Genomic DNA, 14,621 nt, shown 5'->3' on the forward strand with positions numbered 1-14,621 from the left:
AGGGATGTGCTGGCCATGGCTTCCCGCCACTCCCGTTGGCCCAGGATGGCGAACCGCGGCCAGTGGGGGCCACGATCAGCCGAACCTGCCACGTCAGCAGGTAAATAAACTGGCCCGGCCTGCTAGGGTGCTTACCCTGGCGAGCCGCGTGCCGAACGTTGCCGACCCCTGGTCTAGACCATCCCTGACAGACATTTATCTAACCTACTCTTAAATATCTCCAGAGATGGAGATTCCACAACCTCCCTAGGCAATTTATTCCAGTGTTTAACCACCCTGACAGTTAGGAACTTTTTCCTAATGTCCAACCTAAACCTCCCTTGCTGCAATTTAAGCCCATTGCTTCTTGTTCTATCCTTAGAGGCTAAGGTGAACAAGTTTTCTCCCCCCTCTTTATGACACCCTTTTAGACACCTGAAAACTGCTATCATGTCCCCTCTCAGTCCTCTCTTTTCCAAACTAAACAAACCCAATTCTTTCAGCCTTCCTTCATAGGTCATGTTCTCAAGACCTTTAATCATTCTTGTTGCTCTTCTCTGGACCCTCTCCAATTTCTCCACATCTTTCTTGAAATGTGGTGCCCAGAACTGGACACAATACTCCAGTTGAGGCCTAACCAGCACAGAGTAGAGCGGAAGAATGACTTCTCGTGTCTTGCTCACAACACACCTGTTAATACATCCCAGAATCATGTTTGCTATTTTTGCAACAGCATCACACTGTTGACTCATATTTAGCTTGTGGTCCACTATAACCCCTAGATCCCTTTCTGTCGTACTCCTTCCTAGACAGTCTCTTCCCATTCTGTATGTGTGAAACTGATTTTTCCTTCCTAAGTGGAGCACTTTGCATTTGTCTTTGTTAAACTTCATCCTGTTTACCTCAGACCATTTCTCCAATTTGTCCAGATCATTTTGAATTATGACCCTGTCCTCCAAAGCAGTTGCAATCCCTCCCAGTTTGGTATCATCTGCAAACTTAATAAGCGTACTTTCTATGCCAATATCTAAGTCGTTAATGAAGATATTGAACAGAGCCGGTCCCAAAACAGACCCCTGCGGAACCCCACTTGTTATGCCTTTCCAGCAGGATTGAGAACCATTAATAACAACTCTCTGAGTACGGTTATCCAGCCAGTTATGCACCCACCTTATAGTAGCCCCATCTAAATTGTATTTGCCTAGTTTATCGATAAGAATATCATGCGAGACCGTATCAAATGCCTTACTAAAGTCTAGGTATACCATATCCACAGCTTCTCCCTTATCCACAAGACTCGTTATCCTATCAAAGAAAGCTATCAGATTGGTTTGACACGATTTGTTCTTTACAAATCCATGCTGGCTATTCCCTATCACCTTACCACCTTCCAAGTGTTTGCAGATGATTTCCTTAATTACTTGCTCCATTATCTTCCCTGGCACAGAAGTTAAACTATCTGGTCTGTAGTTTCCTGCCATTTTAAGCCAACCTCTTGAATTCCTTATACCTAGGAGAGGCTTTTGAGTTGATTGATGGAGGAAAACATATTTTAATTTGAATATTTTAATTCTGACTCCTTTACATTGTTGTGGCTTGGAGAGCCTTGCCTTTGCCGCCCCCCCCCCCCCCCCTTTTCCCAAATTTTACGTAAATGTCTCTCCCCTTGGTTTGCATTTGGGGGGGGGGGGGGGAAGACAAAGGCACAGGCTCTGATTCAGCAAAATAATCATGTGTGTGCTTGATACCAAAGAGGTCTTTGCTAGAAATTTCTATAAAAATATATTAAATATTATAGGTTGTGTATTATGAAAACAAACATTACAATGGAATCTGAAAACTGAAGGACACATTTAATTTGTACTTAGCTAAAATAATAACATATTCTGCAAAGGTGTGTGTGGGGGGAGGCAGGAGATATTACAAAACATCTTGCACAAAACTCCCACCAGAATCTTTCAACTGCACACTCAGACTTCTGTTTATGAACTGTGTTTACACTTTTACAATTCTTAAACCTGAATTTAAACAGCCTTAAACCTCATTCTTCTCGGAATTCGCTTATTTACACAGTAAGTCTGTGGTTTTTATTTTAATATTTTTTTGAAATTTAAAGATATAGTGTTAATCATCAACTGTTATAATATTAATGATGCTCTAAGGCACTTTGCTTTAGCATATTTTTTGGTGCAAGTCAGCTCCTAATTAAGGTACTACAGAAAGTTGTAGGAACATTTCATAATCTAGTCCTTGATATTTGGATTACTCAGAGGAATAAAAATATAAAGAATTCCCATGATTTTCATTTGTCAGTTTAATTTTAACAAAGCACAGCAAGCATGAACTTACCTATGAGATATGTAGGTTTAAATCAATCAGTGAATCCCTCCTGAGCCTCACTGCCTCCAGCTTTCCATTTAACAGGCCAGCTATGAAGCATTAATAATTAATCTTGTTATACCTACATTAAATAAAATATTTTCTTTATATGAGTCCCTATATGTCTTAAAGACAACCAAATTCATTGACTTGACAGGCCTGATCAGGTGGCTATTTGTAAATTAAGTTTGTTTTTCAGCATTTTCTCTTAAATGGGAACTCGGCAGCTCTGGGGATTTATAATGGCATTCTAAACCATTCAACTCTAGGTCACTGCTTTGAGTTCAATCCAGGTTAGTTAGAGACATTAAATCATCATCAGAGCTGGTTCAGTGGACGAATGTCCAATTTTATAAAAGCCCCCATCACAAATAGTACTAACTGACAAACTGAGCAGACAGCTAGAGGACTGAATTGGCACGGAGACTAAGCTACGCTAAGTGAGGGCTGTGCCACATTAAGATGGCAGTGCTGGGAGAAGCTTGCATTGCAGATGCCCATACTGCAACTGTTCTGGGGACACAGGACTACTGTTTCCAGAGCTGTCAATCCAACACCTTTCACAGGCTAAGCACAAAATTTATTTTAAGGAAAAAAAACTTTACTCTGGAAGACTCAAGAATAATTAAGAAAAAGTAAAAACATATACTGCTTATTATTTCTGTTTCTATGGCATTCGCGGTCTCTCCCGTTGATAGATACTATAATTTATGCAACTAAGTCACAGATTTGGAACGAATAATAAAATTGCGTCCAGTTTTATTGCTTTGCTGCCTAGGTAGTTCAGCAAATGTAATTGTGTTCACTGTAATCACCCACTACTTGCCAAACATTAGGTCTTTACTAAGTACAAGGAACACAAGAGATACTAATAAGGAAAGGAGGCCATTCCCAATATTATAATTGAAACTCTGGCTCAACATGAGCCAGTATTTTCTCTCAACATCCACATCTTGTTAAGGATTGCCTGAAACTACCCTGTTTCCCCGAAAATAAGACAGTGTCTTATATTAATTTTTGCTCCCAAAGATGCGCTAGGTCTTATTTTCAGGGGAGGTCTTATTTTTCCTGGAGCTTCGGGGCCTTATATTCCGGGGTGGCCTTATTATTGGGGAGGTCTTATTTTCGGGGGGATGCCTTATATTACAGCGAGAGGCAAAACTGGAAGTAGGTCTTATTTTCGGGGGATGTCTTACTTTCGGGGAAACACGGTATGATGAATGGAGAAATGTTCTTTTTCCACCCTGCTTAAGTGAAAAACTACGAATGTGCTATAACTGAGGACCCTTGGAGCAGACTAGCTTTAATGTTTATTCATCAAGAGTTGACCCAAGACACTAGCAAACTACAAAATACAAATGATTGCTTTTCATGCCTGCCAGGATTTGAAGATTGTTGCTTGCTATAAGCACACATTTTACGATCATAAATATGCAGCTAATTTGCATAATGCTACCTATTTGCGTACTGGTCCCACAGCTTCTACCCTCATTTCAAAATCTTAGATTCACTACTGAGAACAAGTCCTTATTATCATTAACTTTTTCAAGAAGTGCACACTTTAACCCTGTCACAATTAATCATCCAAGGCTTTTGTCTGGCTCCTAAGGAGCAAGCTATCAACATTATTTCAAAACTGCTTAGAATTGTAAATGATCCCTCTGCCTGCTTTCAGGCATTTACTTCGCACACATATTGCACCTTATCATGATAGATAAAGAAATACATACATAAATAAAAGCAGCATGGTTAAAATACAATCTGAGGTTGCTGAAATGAAAGAGCCAAAGAACTGTACCTGGATGTGGATAATTTTACCATTTTTACAATACATTCGCTAATTCAGGAAAAAAGTAGTGATACAATTTTAGAATCCTTAGGATGACCTGGATTCTCAAACCTGTAGGTTTCAGATAAACAAGAAATCTCATTTTTTCTCAGAGCTATTCAAACAGAAAATATATCCAGTTTGCAGGGCAAAACAATGAGTGAAATAATAATGTAATGTATTTGCTATGAAGAAGCAAATCTTTCAGTTTTATGATCAACAAAACCCCTTTAGTTAGTTTGCTTATCCCCAGAGCTATTGGTCATTGTGTATACGATAGGATTTCTAAGACTACAGTAAAAATAAAATACAATAAATTGCAATGGACTTTCGTTCTCTCAATATTCAGAATGAATAATCAATCATTTTAAGTAGCACAGAAACTCTAGTTATAAAAGCAGAGCATGTATGTGCTAACTTTCATATACATCTCTTTCTCATTCTTACCCCTTGTAGGCAGGGTCTAATTGAGCTCTCCGCTGACATCTAGTGATGCCCTTGAGGGAAAAAACTTCAGGAGCATACTGTGTTTGCACAAAAATGACTACTCTGCCTAGGTGCGCAGCAAGATGGACCTGCTTTACCAAAACGATCAATTTTGGCTGGTTTGGGTTACAAATCACTCTAGTATTCGAATGCGGGAGTACTGAAATGTTGTTCTCCTTACTCTTTGAGTAAAGGGCAGCAGAACTGTGCTTAGCATGCCCTGATTGAGGGGGTCACCCTAAAATGAACTTCACTTGCTAAGCAGGGGGTAGGGATGCCAAATCCCAGTGGAGATGAGAGTTGGTGGTGACGGGTGTTCCTACCTGGCAGTATGGACTCTGCATAAAGAGTCCTAAACACCACTTGACCTGCTGCTCTCCAGTGTTTAATGACAGAGCTGATAAGACTCAATTAAGAGTCCTTGCTTCTAGAGCTGTCCTGACTGCTGAGCAAGTCTAGGGGCTAAGCCTTAGACCCTGTTTGAGAACAATGAAAGCAACACAGAAGCTGCACTGACAGTAAGGTTCCCCACTACCTGCTGAAATCACTGAGAGCTGGGTTAAGTGGTGGAACCTCAGAATGTGACATTGCAGCAGCAGAGAGACAGCAGCAGCTGTGAGCCAGTTACAGAGGTGGTGGCAGCAAGGCATTGCTCAATGCCCACCCCCCCATTAACACACCGCTGAACTCTGGGTCTCTGCTAACCAAGGACCACCAACTGTGAGTGGGGTGCCACGGAGGGAAAGGGGAGTGGTGCGATAAGGGACATTCGTTTGTTGGACTTTCACACCGCAAGGTGAGCAATGGAGACAAAGGACACTGCGCAATGCACTATGGGGTGGATGTTTGCCTGCGGTCACATGCTTCTGAATTATGGTTGAGGTGTTTTCCCAAATTAATGCTGGGTCCCCTTTTCCCTTTGAATAAACGTTTTTATTTTGTTGTACACAGACTCGATGCTTGTGAGAGGGGAAGTACTGCCTCTTAGAGGCACCCAGGGTGGTGTTTAGTTTTCACAGGTTACTGGGTGAGGGCTCAAGCCAGTTCTATTTTCTGTTGTTGAGAGAAACCCCTAGACATTGAATTGACCCTTGTTGCTGCCAACTCCACTTGCCAGAAGCGTTACGCCCTCCCAATATAAAAATGTTTAGTGCCAAATCTGTTTTAGAGGTGAGAAGATTAATGAATAGATACAATTTTTCTAACAATTACTTACCCTTATTGTTCCTTCTAAAATTTCCACACTGGACAAGTTAAGGGCTTTATCTTGCTCTCACTGAAGTCAATGGCAAAACTCCCCTGAATTCAATGGTGCAGGATCAGGGTCTACAAGTTTCTGGGCTAATAAAAGTGGGTAGGGGCAGTGGCAAAGGAGACAAACAGGGGATGGCAAAGGCTGCTAGATCACAACTCTGACCAAAGTTGAAGCAAATGTGTTCCCATCAGCAGCAGGAGGCTCCTTGTGTATGCATGAAGTCAGACTAAAATCAATAGTCCCTCTGGCTTTTTTTCCTCTGCTCTTCTAGCACTGAGCACAGTCACAAAAGCAAAGATAACCTGGACCCACAGACCCACTGTTGAATGTTCCTCCCCACACCATGAAAGTGAAAGCAGCTGCAAAGAGGGAAGAGCAAAAAAACATAAAAAACAGAACTCAAAAGAAAAGATGCACAGAAAAGAAAAAATAAAAAGCCAGCAGAATGACAGAAGAATAGGGACAGAAAAAGACAGAAGGGAAAGAAAAACGGAGAGAAGGTGGCAAATATGCCAGAACAGAGCAAAGAGGAGACAAAGGAGAACCCAACTGCCAATATAGTGTAAGAAGGTGCCAAAATAAAAAGACCAAAAAAAAAGACTGATTCAAACAATTTACCAAACAGCACACCTTTAGCCGCATGCGAGTTGAAAACACACATTGGTACATTAGTGGTCCCACAGATTTTTTTTTGACAAATATCAGGAAAAGCTACAGGTGGTTTGATTTACCTGAGGATTATAGGGGTTTCCCTTGTGCCAGCCCCTTTGGTTCTGCTTGATATTTATTTCTGAGTTTAACACTTCGCACTGATTTTATTTCACTTATTGGGGTCCTAAGGTCACCTTGTACTGTAACTGGATATATTTTAAAATAATAACAAAACTGATGACTTCTGTGATATTTCTCCCTCTTTCCTTTCCATACCCCCAGAATCCTTCCCTCCATTTGCTGAGCCTTCTTCAGGAAGGCCCTGGAATCCATCATATCTTGAATGTGCTTCAGAGAAGTACATTAAGCAGGAAGCTTTAGCAGCAGTCCCGTCAGTCAAAGGTGATGACAGAAATATGGATTAAGGATTTAAAAAGTGCTTTGACAAAAATTTTAAAAAGCCCAAACAAAAGCTTTGATAAAACTACTGCCCTGTTCATTTCAACTGGTACAAAGTTGCAGCTGCACAAAAAGGTTTTTTGCATCATTTTCTAATCTGAACAGCCACATGAGTAGCCCTTTTGGAACAAAAAGCAGAGCAGTCGCATCTCTCATTTGCAATGAAAAAAATGTTGGACATATTTTTCCTAGGCACACCTTGCTGCAATGACATTACAGATTGTTAATGTTAATTTCTACATGCTCACCATAGCAACTAAAGTCAACGTGGATTTAATTTTTTTCCAGCTTGGCTCTGCTTTCTTGAGAACAGCAATTAAAAAAAAAAAAAAGTATATGCAGCTCTCTTTCTAAATGATATAATCATACCAAGCAACAATTAAGCTACAACTTTTTATAGCACATACCTGTGATGGCCCATGTGTCTTGCTCGTTTTATGTGTCCAACTCCTTTGCAACCTGCAGTAGGGCATCCTCCATGTTCTAAAGCTTCCACTAATTCCAAGGGACCTATATATCAGGACACACGAAAAATTAGAAAAGTTATGTAAATTTACACACAAGCAGGAATTGGAGGATTACATTAACACATGGAGATGTAAACAGGTACACAGCACACAACTTAAAGTAGTTATTTAAATACATTTTGCAGAAGTATGATGGAGACTAATGCAATATGTTTTAAAGAGGAAATAAAAATGTCCTGTGTAAATGGATCTCTATAGAAAAGATACATAATTAATAGTCCATAAAAAAGTACACACAATTTAGAGCATTTGTTTTAGTTGTAATATCTTTTAGATTAATCACATTGCAGCTGTAACAATGTTATTTAGAAAGAGCAGAGTCAAACTAAGACTTCCTGTTGTGCTTAAAGACAGAGATCTGTTCATAATAGATACTGATCTTTGAGGTTCTTAGTTTGAATTTTCCAATAAATGAAGAGGTGGAAATCAATGATGAAGATAACATCAGTAAGAGCAAGTCATAAATGCATTTTTGACAGGCTTACTCCTCTGAACTTTTGGGAATATCTGGTTTTCATCAATGGATAATACAGTGAGGATTGTGGAGGCTTTGAAGAATATGACTGTAGACATTAGGTTTGATACTCAATCAAACAGGCAGTACACGATCCATGATGTCAGCAAGTCAGACACTGAAATTCTCCAGTTTAGCAGATGGAGAAATCTCTTCTGAACATCAGCAAATATGAATTGTTTTTAGTATTTTTCTTTCTTGAAAACACACACACACACACACACAGATATACACATGGAAGACAAGATTTACTTAAAGAAATCTTCCTACATGACATACATATTTTCACTCACAGCAAAACAAGATTGTGTGAGAGATATATTTAATATTCAGCCATATTCCAAAAAAGTGTATTTTTTGAACTCATTTTCCTGTTACACCACTGTGACTCCACTGGAATCAGAGTAACACTGGCTTAAATGGTATAATGGAATGGAGAACTGAGCTTCTTATCTTGTTTACATTAAAAAACAAAATCCATAACCACAATGCAAAATTTAAAAAAACAAAAACAAAAACAAAAAACAATGCAATCAGACAGACAGCATACACAGAGCTGGATTTTGTGAGTGAATTTGTGTAGCTGACTTTCTTTCACAACTACCTCAATTGTGCATGTGAATGGCTAACTAGATGAAAACCCTGTCTTTCACACACAAATTAGATACAGACGCATTTTGATGATGCATTAGGCACCTGAACTTCGGAACAGCCAGGCCCAGAGTATCCATATGGCTTAACAGGTTAATACTGATCTCACCTTTGATTTAAATAACTTTCAAGGATGTTGTTAAGATCCACAGTGCAGCACACTATATAGCAGAAATACTATTCCTATTATGGGTAAGAAGTTTAGTCAAAGTCTTCTGTTCTGCCCTGTCCCAGGTAACAGTCCAGGTGGGACCTGAGTGTTAACTCCAGTGCCAGGAGCAACAAAAAAATAAAATTGTTTCTTTGGGTGGAAGTTTGCTCCTGCTAACAAGTTCTTACGGAGGTCAGCTTAGCAGTCAGCATTAGAACAATGTTCATCCATGGACAGGATCCTAGATCAGTCTCTAGGAGCTGGAATTGCTGCAAAGTCAGTGCATTCTGTGTAATACCAGGGAAATTCCAGAAGACTGGAAGAGTGCTAATGTTGTGCCAATATTCAAAAAGGACAAGCTGGATAACCTGATTAACTATAATCCAGTTAGCCTGATAACAACCCCAGCCAAAACAACAACAGAAAGGTTGACGTGGGATTAAATTAATAAAGAATTAAAGGACAGGGATATAATTAATGCCTGACAACATGATTTCATGGAAAATAGGTCTTTATCAACCAAACTTGTAATCTCACCAAAAAATGCAATCAGTTTTGTCTGACAAAGGCAACTACATGGATGTAATATGCTTAGATTTTTGTATGGCATCCGACTTGGTACTGAACAACATTCTCATTAAATATTAGCACCATACAACATCAATACTGCACATGGTAAATGGATTAAGAACTGGCTAACAGAGATCTGAGAAAGTAGTTGCAATGGGGATCATCGAATGTGGGTGTTTTTAGTAATGTTCCACAAGGATCAGTTCTAGGCCTGACGTTATTCAACATTACCGTCTACAATTTGGAAGTAAATATAAAACCACTGCTGATCAAATTTGTAAAAATCTTAAATTAATCAAACAATACCATAGAATCTCTATAGATAGAAATTCCATGCTTGAATAATAAGAGCATAGCAGTAGGAATATACTACTGCTCACCTGACCCAAGACAGTGACGGTGACTGGGAAATGCTCAGCATGATTAGAGAGGTTACAAAATACAGAAAACTCAATAATAATGAGGGATTTCAACTATTCACATATTGACTGAATGCATGTCACCTCAGAATAGGACGGAGAGATAAAATTTCTAGACACCATTAATGACTGCTTCTTGGAGCAGAAAGTCCTGGAACCCACAAGGGGAGAGGCAATTCTTGATTTAGTCCTAAGTGGCACACAGGATCTGGTTCAAGAGATGAATAGCGCTAAATCGTTTGATAATAGTAACTATAATGTAATTAACTTTAACATCTTTGTAGGGGGGAAAAGACCACAGAAACACACCACAGTGGCATTTAACTTCAAAAGGGGGAACTACACAAAAATGAGGAGGCTAGTTAAACGGAAATTAAAAGGAACAGTCATGAGAGTGAAATGCCTGCAAGCTGCATGGAAACCTTTTAAAATCACTGATTGAGGTTCAAACTATATGTATACCCCCAAATTAAAAAAAATACAGTAAGAGGACAAAAAAAAAAAAAGCCACAATGGCTAAACAGAGTAAAAGAGGCAGACAGAGACAACAAGACATCTTTTAAACACTGGCAGTCAAATCCTACTACGGAAAATAGAAAGAAAAACTCAGGCAAGTCAGGTGTAAAAGTATAATTAGGCAGGCAAAAAAGAATCTGAAGAGCAACTAGCATAAGACACAAAAACTAACAGCAATTTTTTTTAAGTACATGTGAAAGTAGAATGAATTATATTGTAAAAATAGAATGGATTAAAGAAATGCTGTATGTACCTTTAAGCATAAATAAGGAATGTTGAAATACAGGTGTCAGGGAAAGAAACATTAAGGCATAAACAACGAGTCCACTTAAGCTAATGGTGGAACATTAACCGGAGATCTGTAAAAGTTAGTAAGGAAATGGAATATGTATGTCTAGCCTCAGTTAAACTTGTCAGTTCTGCTTTCTTTGTCCTCTTGTTAAGTTCGCACCCTTTTTATCTGTATAAAATAAGGTAGCGTGGGTCTTGCATGGTGCTCACATTATCTGGGTGTATTAGCAGAGCGCTGTGCTAATAAACAGAGTGGTCTAACAAATTATGAGTCCTGAATCTAACTTTGACATACATCAGAAGCAGGAAGCCTGTTACACATTAGTGGGGTCATTGGATGATCCAGGTGCTTAAGGCGCACTGAAGGAAGACAAGGCCATCACGGAGAAACTAAATGAATTCTTTGCATTGGTCTTCATTGCAGAGGATGTGAAAGAGATTCCCACATCTGAGCCGTATTTTTTTTAGGCGACAATTCTGAGGAACTGTCCCAGGTTGAGGTGTCAATAGAGGTGATTTTGGAAACAATGATAAATTAAACAGCAATAAGTCACCACCAGCAGATGGTATTCACCCAAGAATTCTGAAGGAACTCAAATATGAAATTGCTGAACCACTAACTGCAGTATGTAACCTAATGCTTAAATCATTCTCTGTACCACATGACTGGAGGATAGCTAATATAATGCAGATTTTAAAAAAGGCTCCAGAGGCAATCCTGGCAATTACAGGCCAATAAGTGTAACTTCAGTATCAGATAAATTAGTTGAAAATATAGTAACGAACAGAATTATTAGACACATAGATGAAAACAAAACGTTGGAGAAGAGTCAACATGGCTTTTGTAAAGGGAAATCATGTCTCACCATGCCTCTTTGAGGTGGGGGTCCACAAACATGTGGACAAGGGTGATCCAGTGCATATAGCGTATTGGACTTTCAGAAAGCCTTTGACAAGGTCCCTCACCAAAAGCTCTTAAGCAAAGAAAGCAGTCATGGGATAAGAGAGAAGATCCTCTCACAAATCAATAACTGGTAAAAGATAGGAAAAACAATGGGCAAGAATAAATGATTAGTTTTTACAGTGGAGAGAGGTAAATGATGGGGTCCCCCGAGGATCTGTACTGGGACCAATGCCATTCAACATATTCATAAATGATCTGAAAAGGGGGTAAACAATGAGGTAGCAAAGTTTGCAGGCAATACTAAATTATCAAGATAGTTAAGTCCAAAGCAGACTGAGAAGAGTTACAAAGGCATCTCTCACAAAACTGGGTGATTGGGCAAGAAAATGAAAGATGAAGTTCAATGTTAATAAATGAAAAGTAATGAACGTTGGAAAACATAATCCCAACTATACACACACAACGATGGGGTCTAAATTAGCTGTTGCCACTTGGAGTCATCGTGGATAATTCTCTGAAAACATCTGCTCAATGTGCAACGGGCAGTCAAAAAATCTAACAATGTTAGGAACCATTAGGAAATGGAGAGATAAGATGACAGAAAATATCTTAATGCCACAACATAAATCCATGTTACGCCCAAACCTTGAATACTGTGTGCAGTTCTTGTCATCGCCGCTCAAAAAAAATATTAGAAATTGAAAAAGTACAGAGAAGGGCAACACAAATTATTAGGGATATGGAACAGCTTCAATATGAGGAGAGATTAATAAGATTGAGACTGTTCATTTTAGAAAACAGATGACTAAGAGGAGGATATGACAGAGGTCTATAAAATAATGAATGGTGTAGAGAAAATGAATTAGGAAGTGTTATTTACCCTTTCACATAATACCAGAATTAGGGGTCACCCAATGAAATTAATAGGCCGTAGGTTTAAAACAAACGAAGAAATACTACACTCAATGCACAGTCAACCTACAGAACTCACTACCAGGCAAAGTTGTGAAGGCCAAAAGTATCACTGGGCCTTCACAACTTTGAAGAATTAGATAAGTTCATGGAGGATAGGTCCACCAATGGCTATTAGCCAAGATGGTCAGGGTTGCAACCCCATGCTCTAGGTGTCCCTAAACCTGTGACTGCTAGAAGCTGGGACTGGACTAATTGATAAATTGCCATGTTCTGTTCAGTCCCTCTGAAGCATCTGGCACCAACCACTGTCCGAAGACAGGATACTGGGCTACATGGACCATTGGTCTGACTCAGGATGACCATTCTTATGTTCTTATGTAAGCAATTCAACATAAGCTCCCAGTGAGATACTGTGTCAAGAAGAGCTCATGTGATCCTTGGATGTAGAAACAGGGGAGTAGTGATTAGGAGTAAGAAGGTGATTTTAGATCTGTATATGGCTTTGGTGAGACCGATACTGGAATACTGCGTACAGTTCTGATGCCCGCATTTTAAAAAGAATGTTGAAAAACTGGAGATCGTGCAGAAAAGAGAGACAAAAATTATTAAAGGATTGGACAAAATGCCTTATTGTGAGAAATGTAAAGAACTCAATCTGTTTTATTTATCAAAAAGAAGCCTGTAGAGTGGCTAAGTACCTTCACAGGGACAAAATCCCAGGAATAAAGGGCTCTTTAATTTAGCACAGAAAAACATATAAAGAACCAATGGTTGGGAGCTGAGGCCAGAGAAATTCAAACTAGAAATTAGGCATTCATTTTCAACAGAGAGGGTGATTAATCACTGGAACAAACTACCAAGGAAAGTGGTATATTCTCCATCTTTTGGAGTACTCAAATCAAGATTAGATGCCTTTTCTGTAAGATATGCTTTAGTCAAACACAAATTACTCGTCTTAATAGGGGTAAATGGATGAGGTTTAATGTCCTATGAGATACAGTTCAGACTACATTATTTAACAATCTCTTTGGGCCGCCACCTATTTATTCAGTTTAGTCATGAGCAATATTGATGAGTTCCAGATGGAGCCAAAACTAATCATGCAAATCTGGGGCAAGGACTGGGAGTAGAACAGGAAAATTGAAGGCCTGAGAAGATGCCTTGGGACAATAATAACAAGCAAAACAATCTTTCTAATGCCCAAGGCCACATGTGAGTGGTTGATGAGTAGAAAATGGCTGCTATATTTGCCTTTAAAGTCACTGCCTGCTGCCACTCTTTAGTTCATAATTTTGTAAAGCATGTTGAAATGCCCTGAGTATGAAAGGCAAATATAAAATCTAATTCTATTCTGTTCAATCCCAAATACTCATTAACATAATGAAGCAATCCAATAAAGAAAACAATAAGCCCAAAGACTGAAGAAAATAGCCCTTAAATTGTCACTTCAATTACTCTCACATCTTTCATTAAATAGATACTTACAAGTCACTGCTCTAATAACCAAAGTGTTCATTCTCTACAATTGGCCATGGTGAGCTTGAAACTGGTGGTAAACTCAGTGTCAATAATTAGAGATTTAGCAGTTTAAAAAATAAAACAAAAACACCATGTCTCTGATTTACTGCTGCAGTTGCACACATTTCAAATGACCAAACTGGCATTTCTTTATTTCTTGGGAAATGATTCTACTGCTAGCTAGAGCAGAGGTAAATTTCAGATAAATTTGGAACCAGATGAAATTTAGAAATTTGGGGTTTGGATATGAATTTATGATTTAAAAACAAACAAAAACCAATCATTGCTTGACTGTATAGTGGGACTAGCCACTATCAGAGATAGGGTACTATACCTGATGGACCATTCATGAACAGGAACCTATCCTTGCAACAAAGCCCGTTGCCAACTCTGTCCACATATCTATTCAGGGGACACCATCACAGGACCTAAGCACATCAGCCACACTATCAGGCTCGTTCACCTGCACATCTACCAATGTGATATATGCCATCATGTGTCAGCAATGCCCCTCTGCCATGTACATTGGCCAAACCGGACAGTCTCTATGCAAAAGAATAAATGGACACAAATCAGACGTCAAGAATTATAACATTCAAAAACCAGTC

At 39.1% G+C, this 14,621-nt stretch overlaps 1 protein-coding gene across 4 annotated transcripts in view; it reads right to left on the minus strand.

Annotated features, from left to right (window-relative positions):
• Window positions 1-14,621, minus strand: part of L3MBTL3 (L3MBTL histone methyl-lysine binding protein 3) — a 177,932-nt gene that overhangs the window by 37,997 nt on the left and 125,314 nt on the right. For all 4 annotated transcript variants that reach the window (XM_026649813.2, XM_026649812.2, XM_026649811.2 and 1 more), the window contains one exon: window positions 7,445-7,547. In XM_026649813.2, coding sequence (XP_026505598.1) covers window positions 7,445-7,547 — 103 coding nt within the window. The remainder of the gene's footprint in view (window positions 1-7,444; window positions 7,548-14,621) is intronic.

Source organism: Terrapene carolina, unplaced genomic scaffold (assembly GCF_002925995.2).
Source record: "Terrapene carolina triunguis isolate 2854851 unplaced genomic scaffold, T_m_triunguis-2.0 Scaffold85, whole genome shotgun sequence".
NCBI classification, from domain to species: domain Eukaryota; kingdom Metazoa; phylum Chordata; order Testudines; family Emydidae; genus Terrapene; species Terrapene triunguis.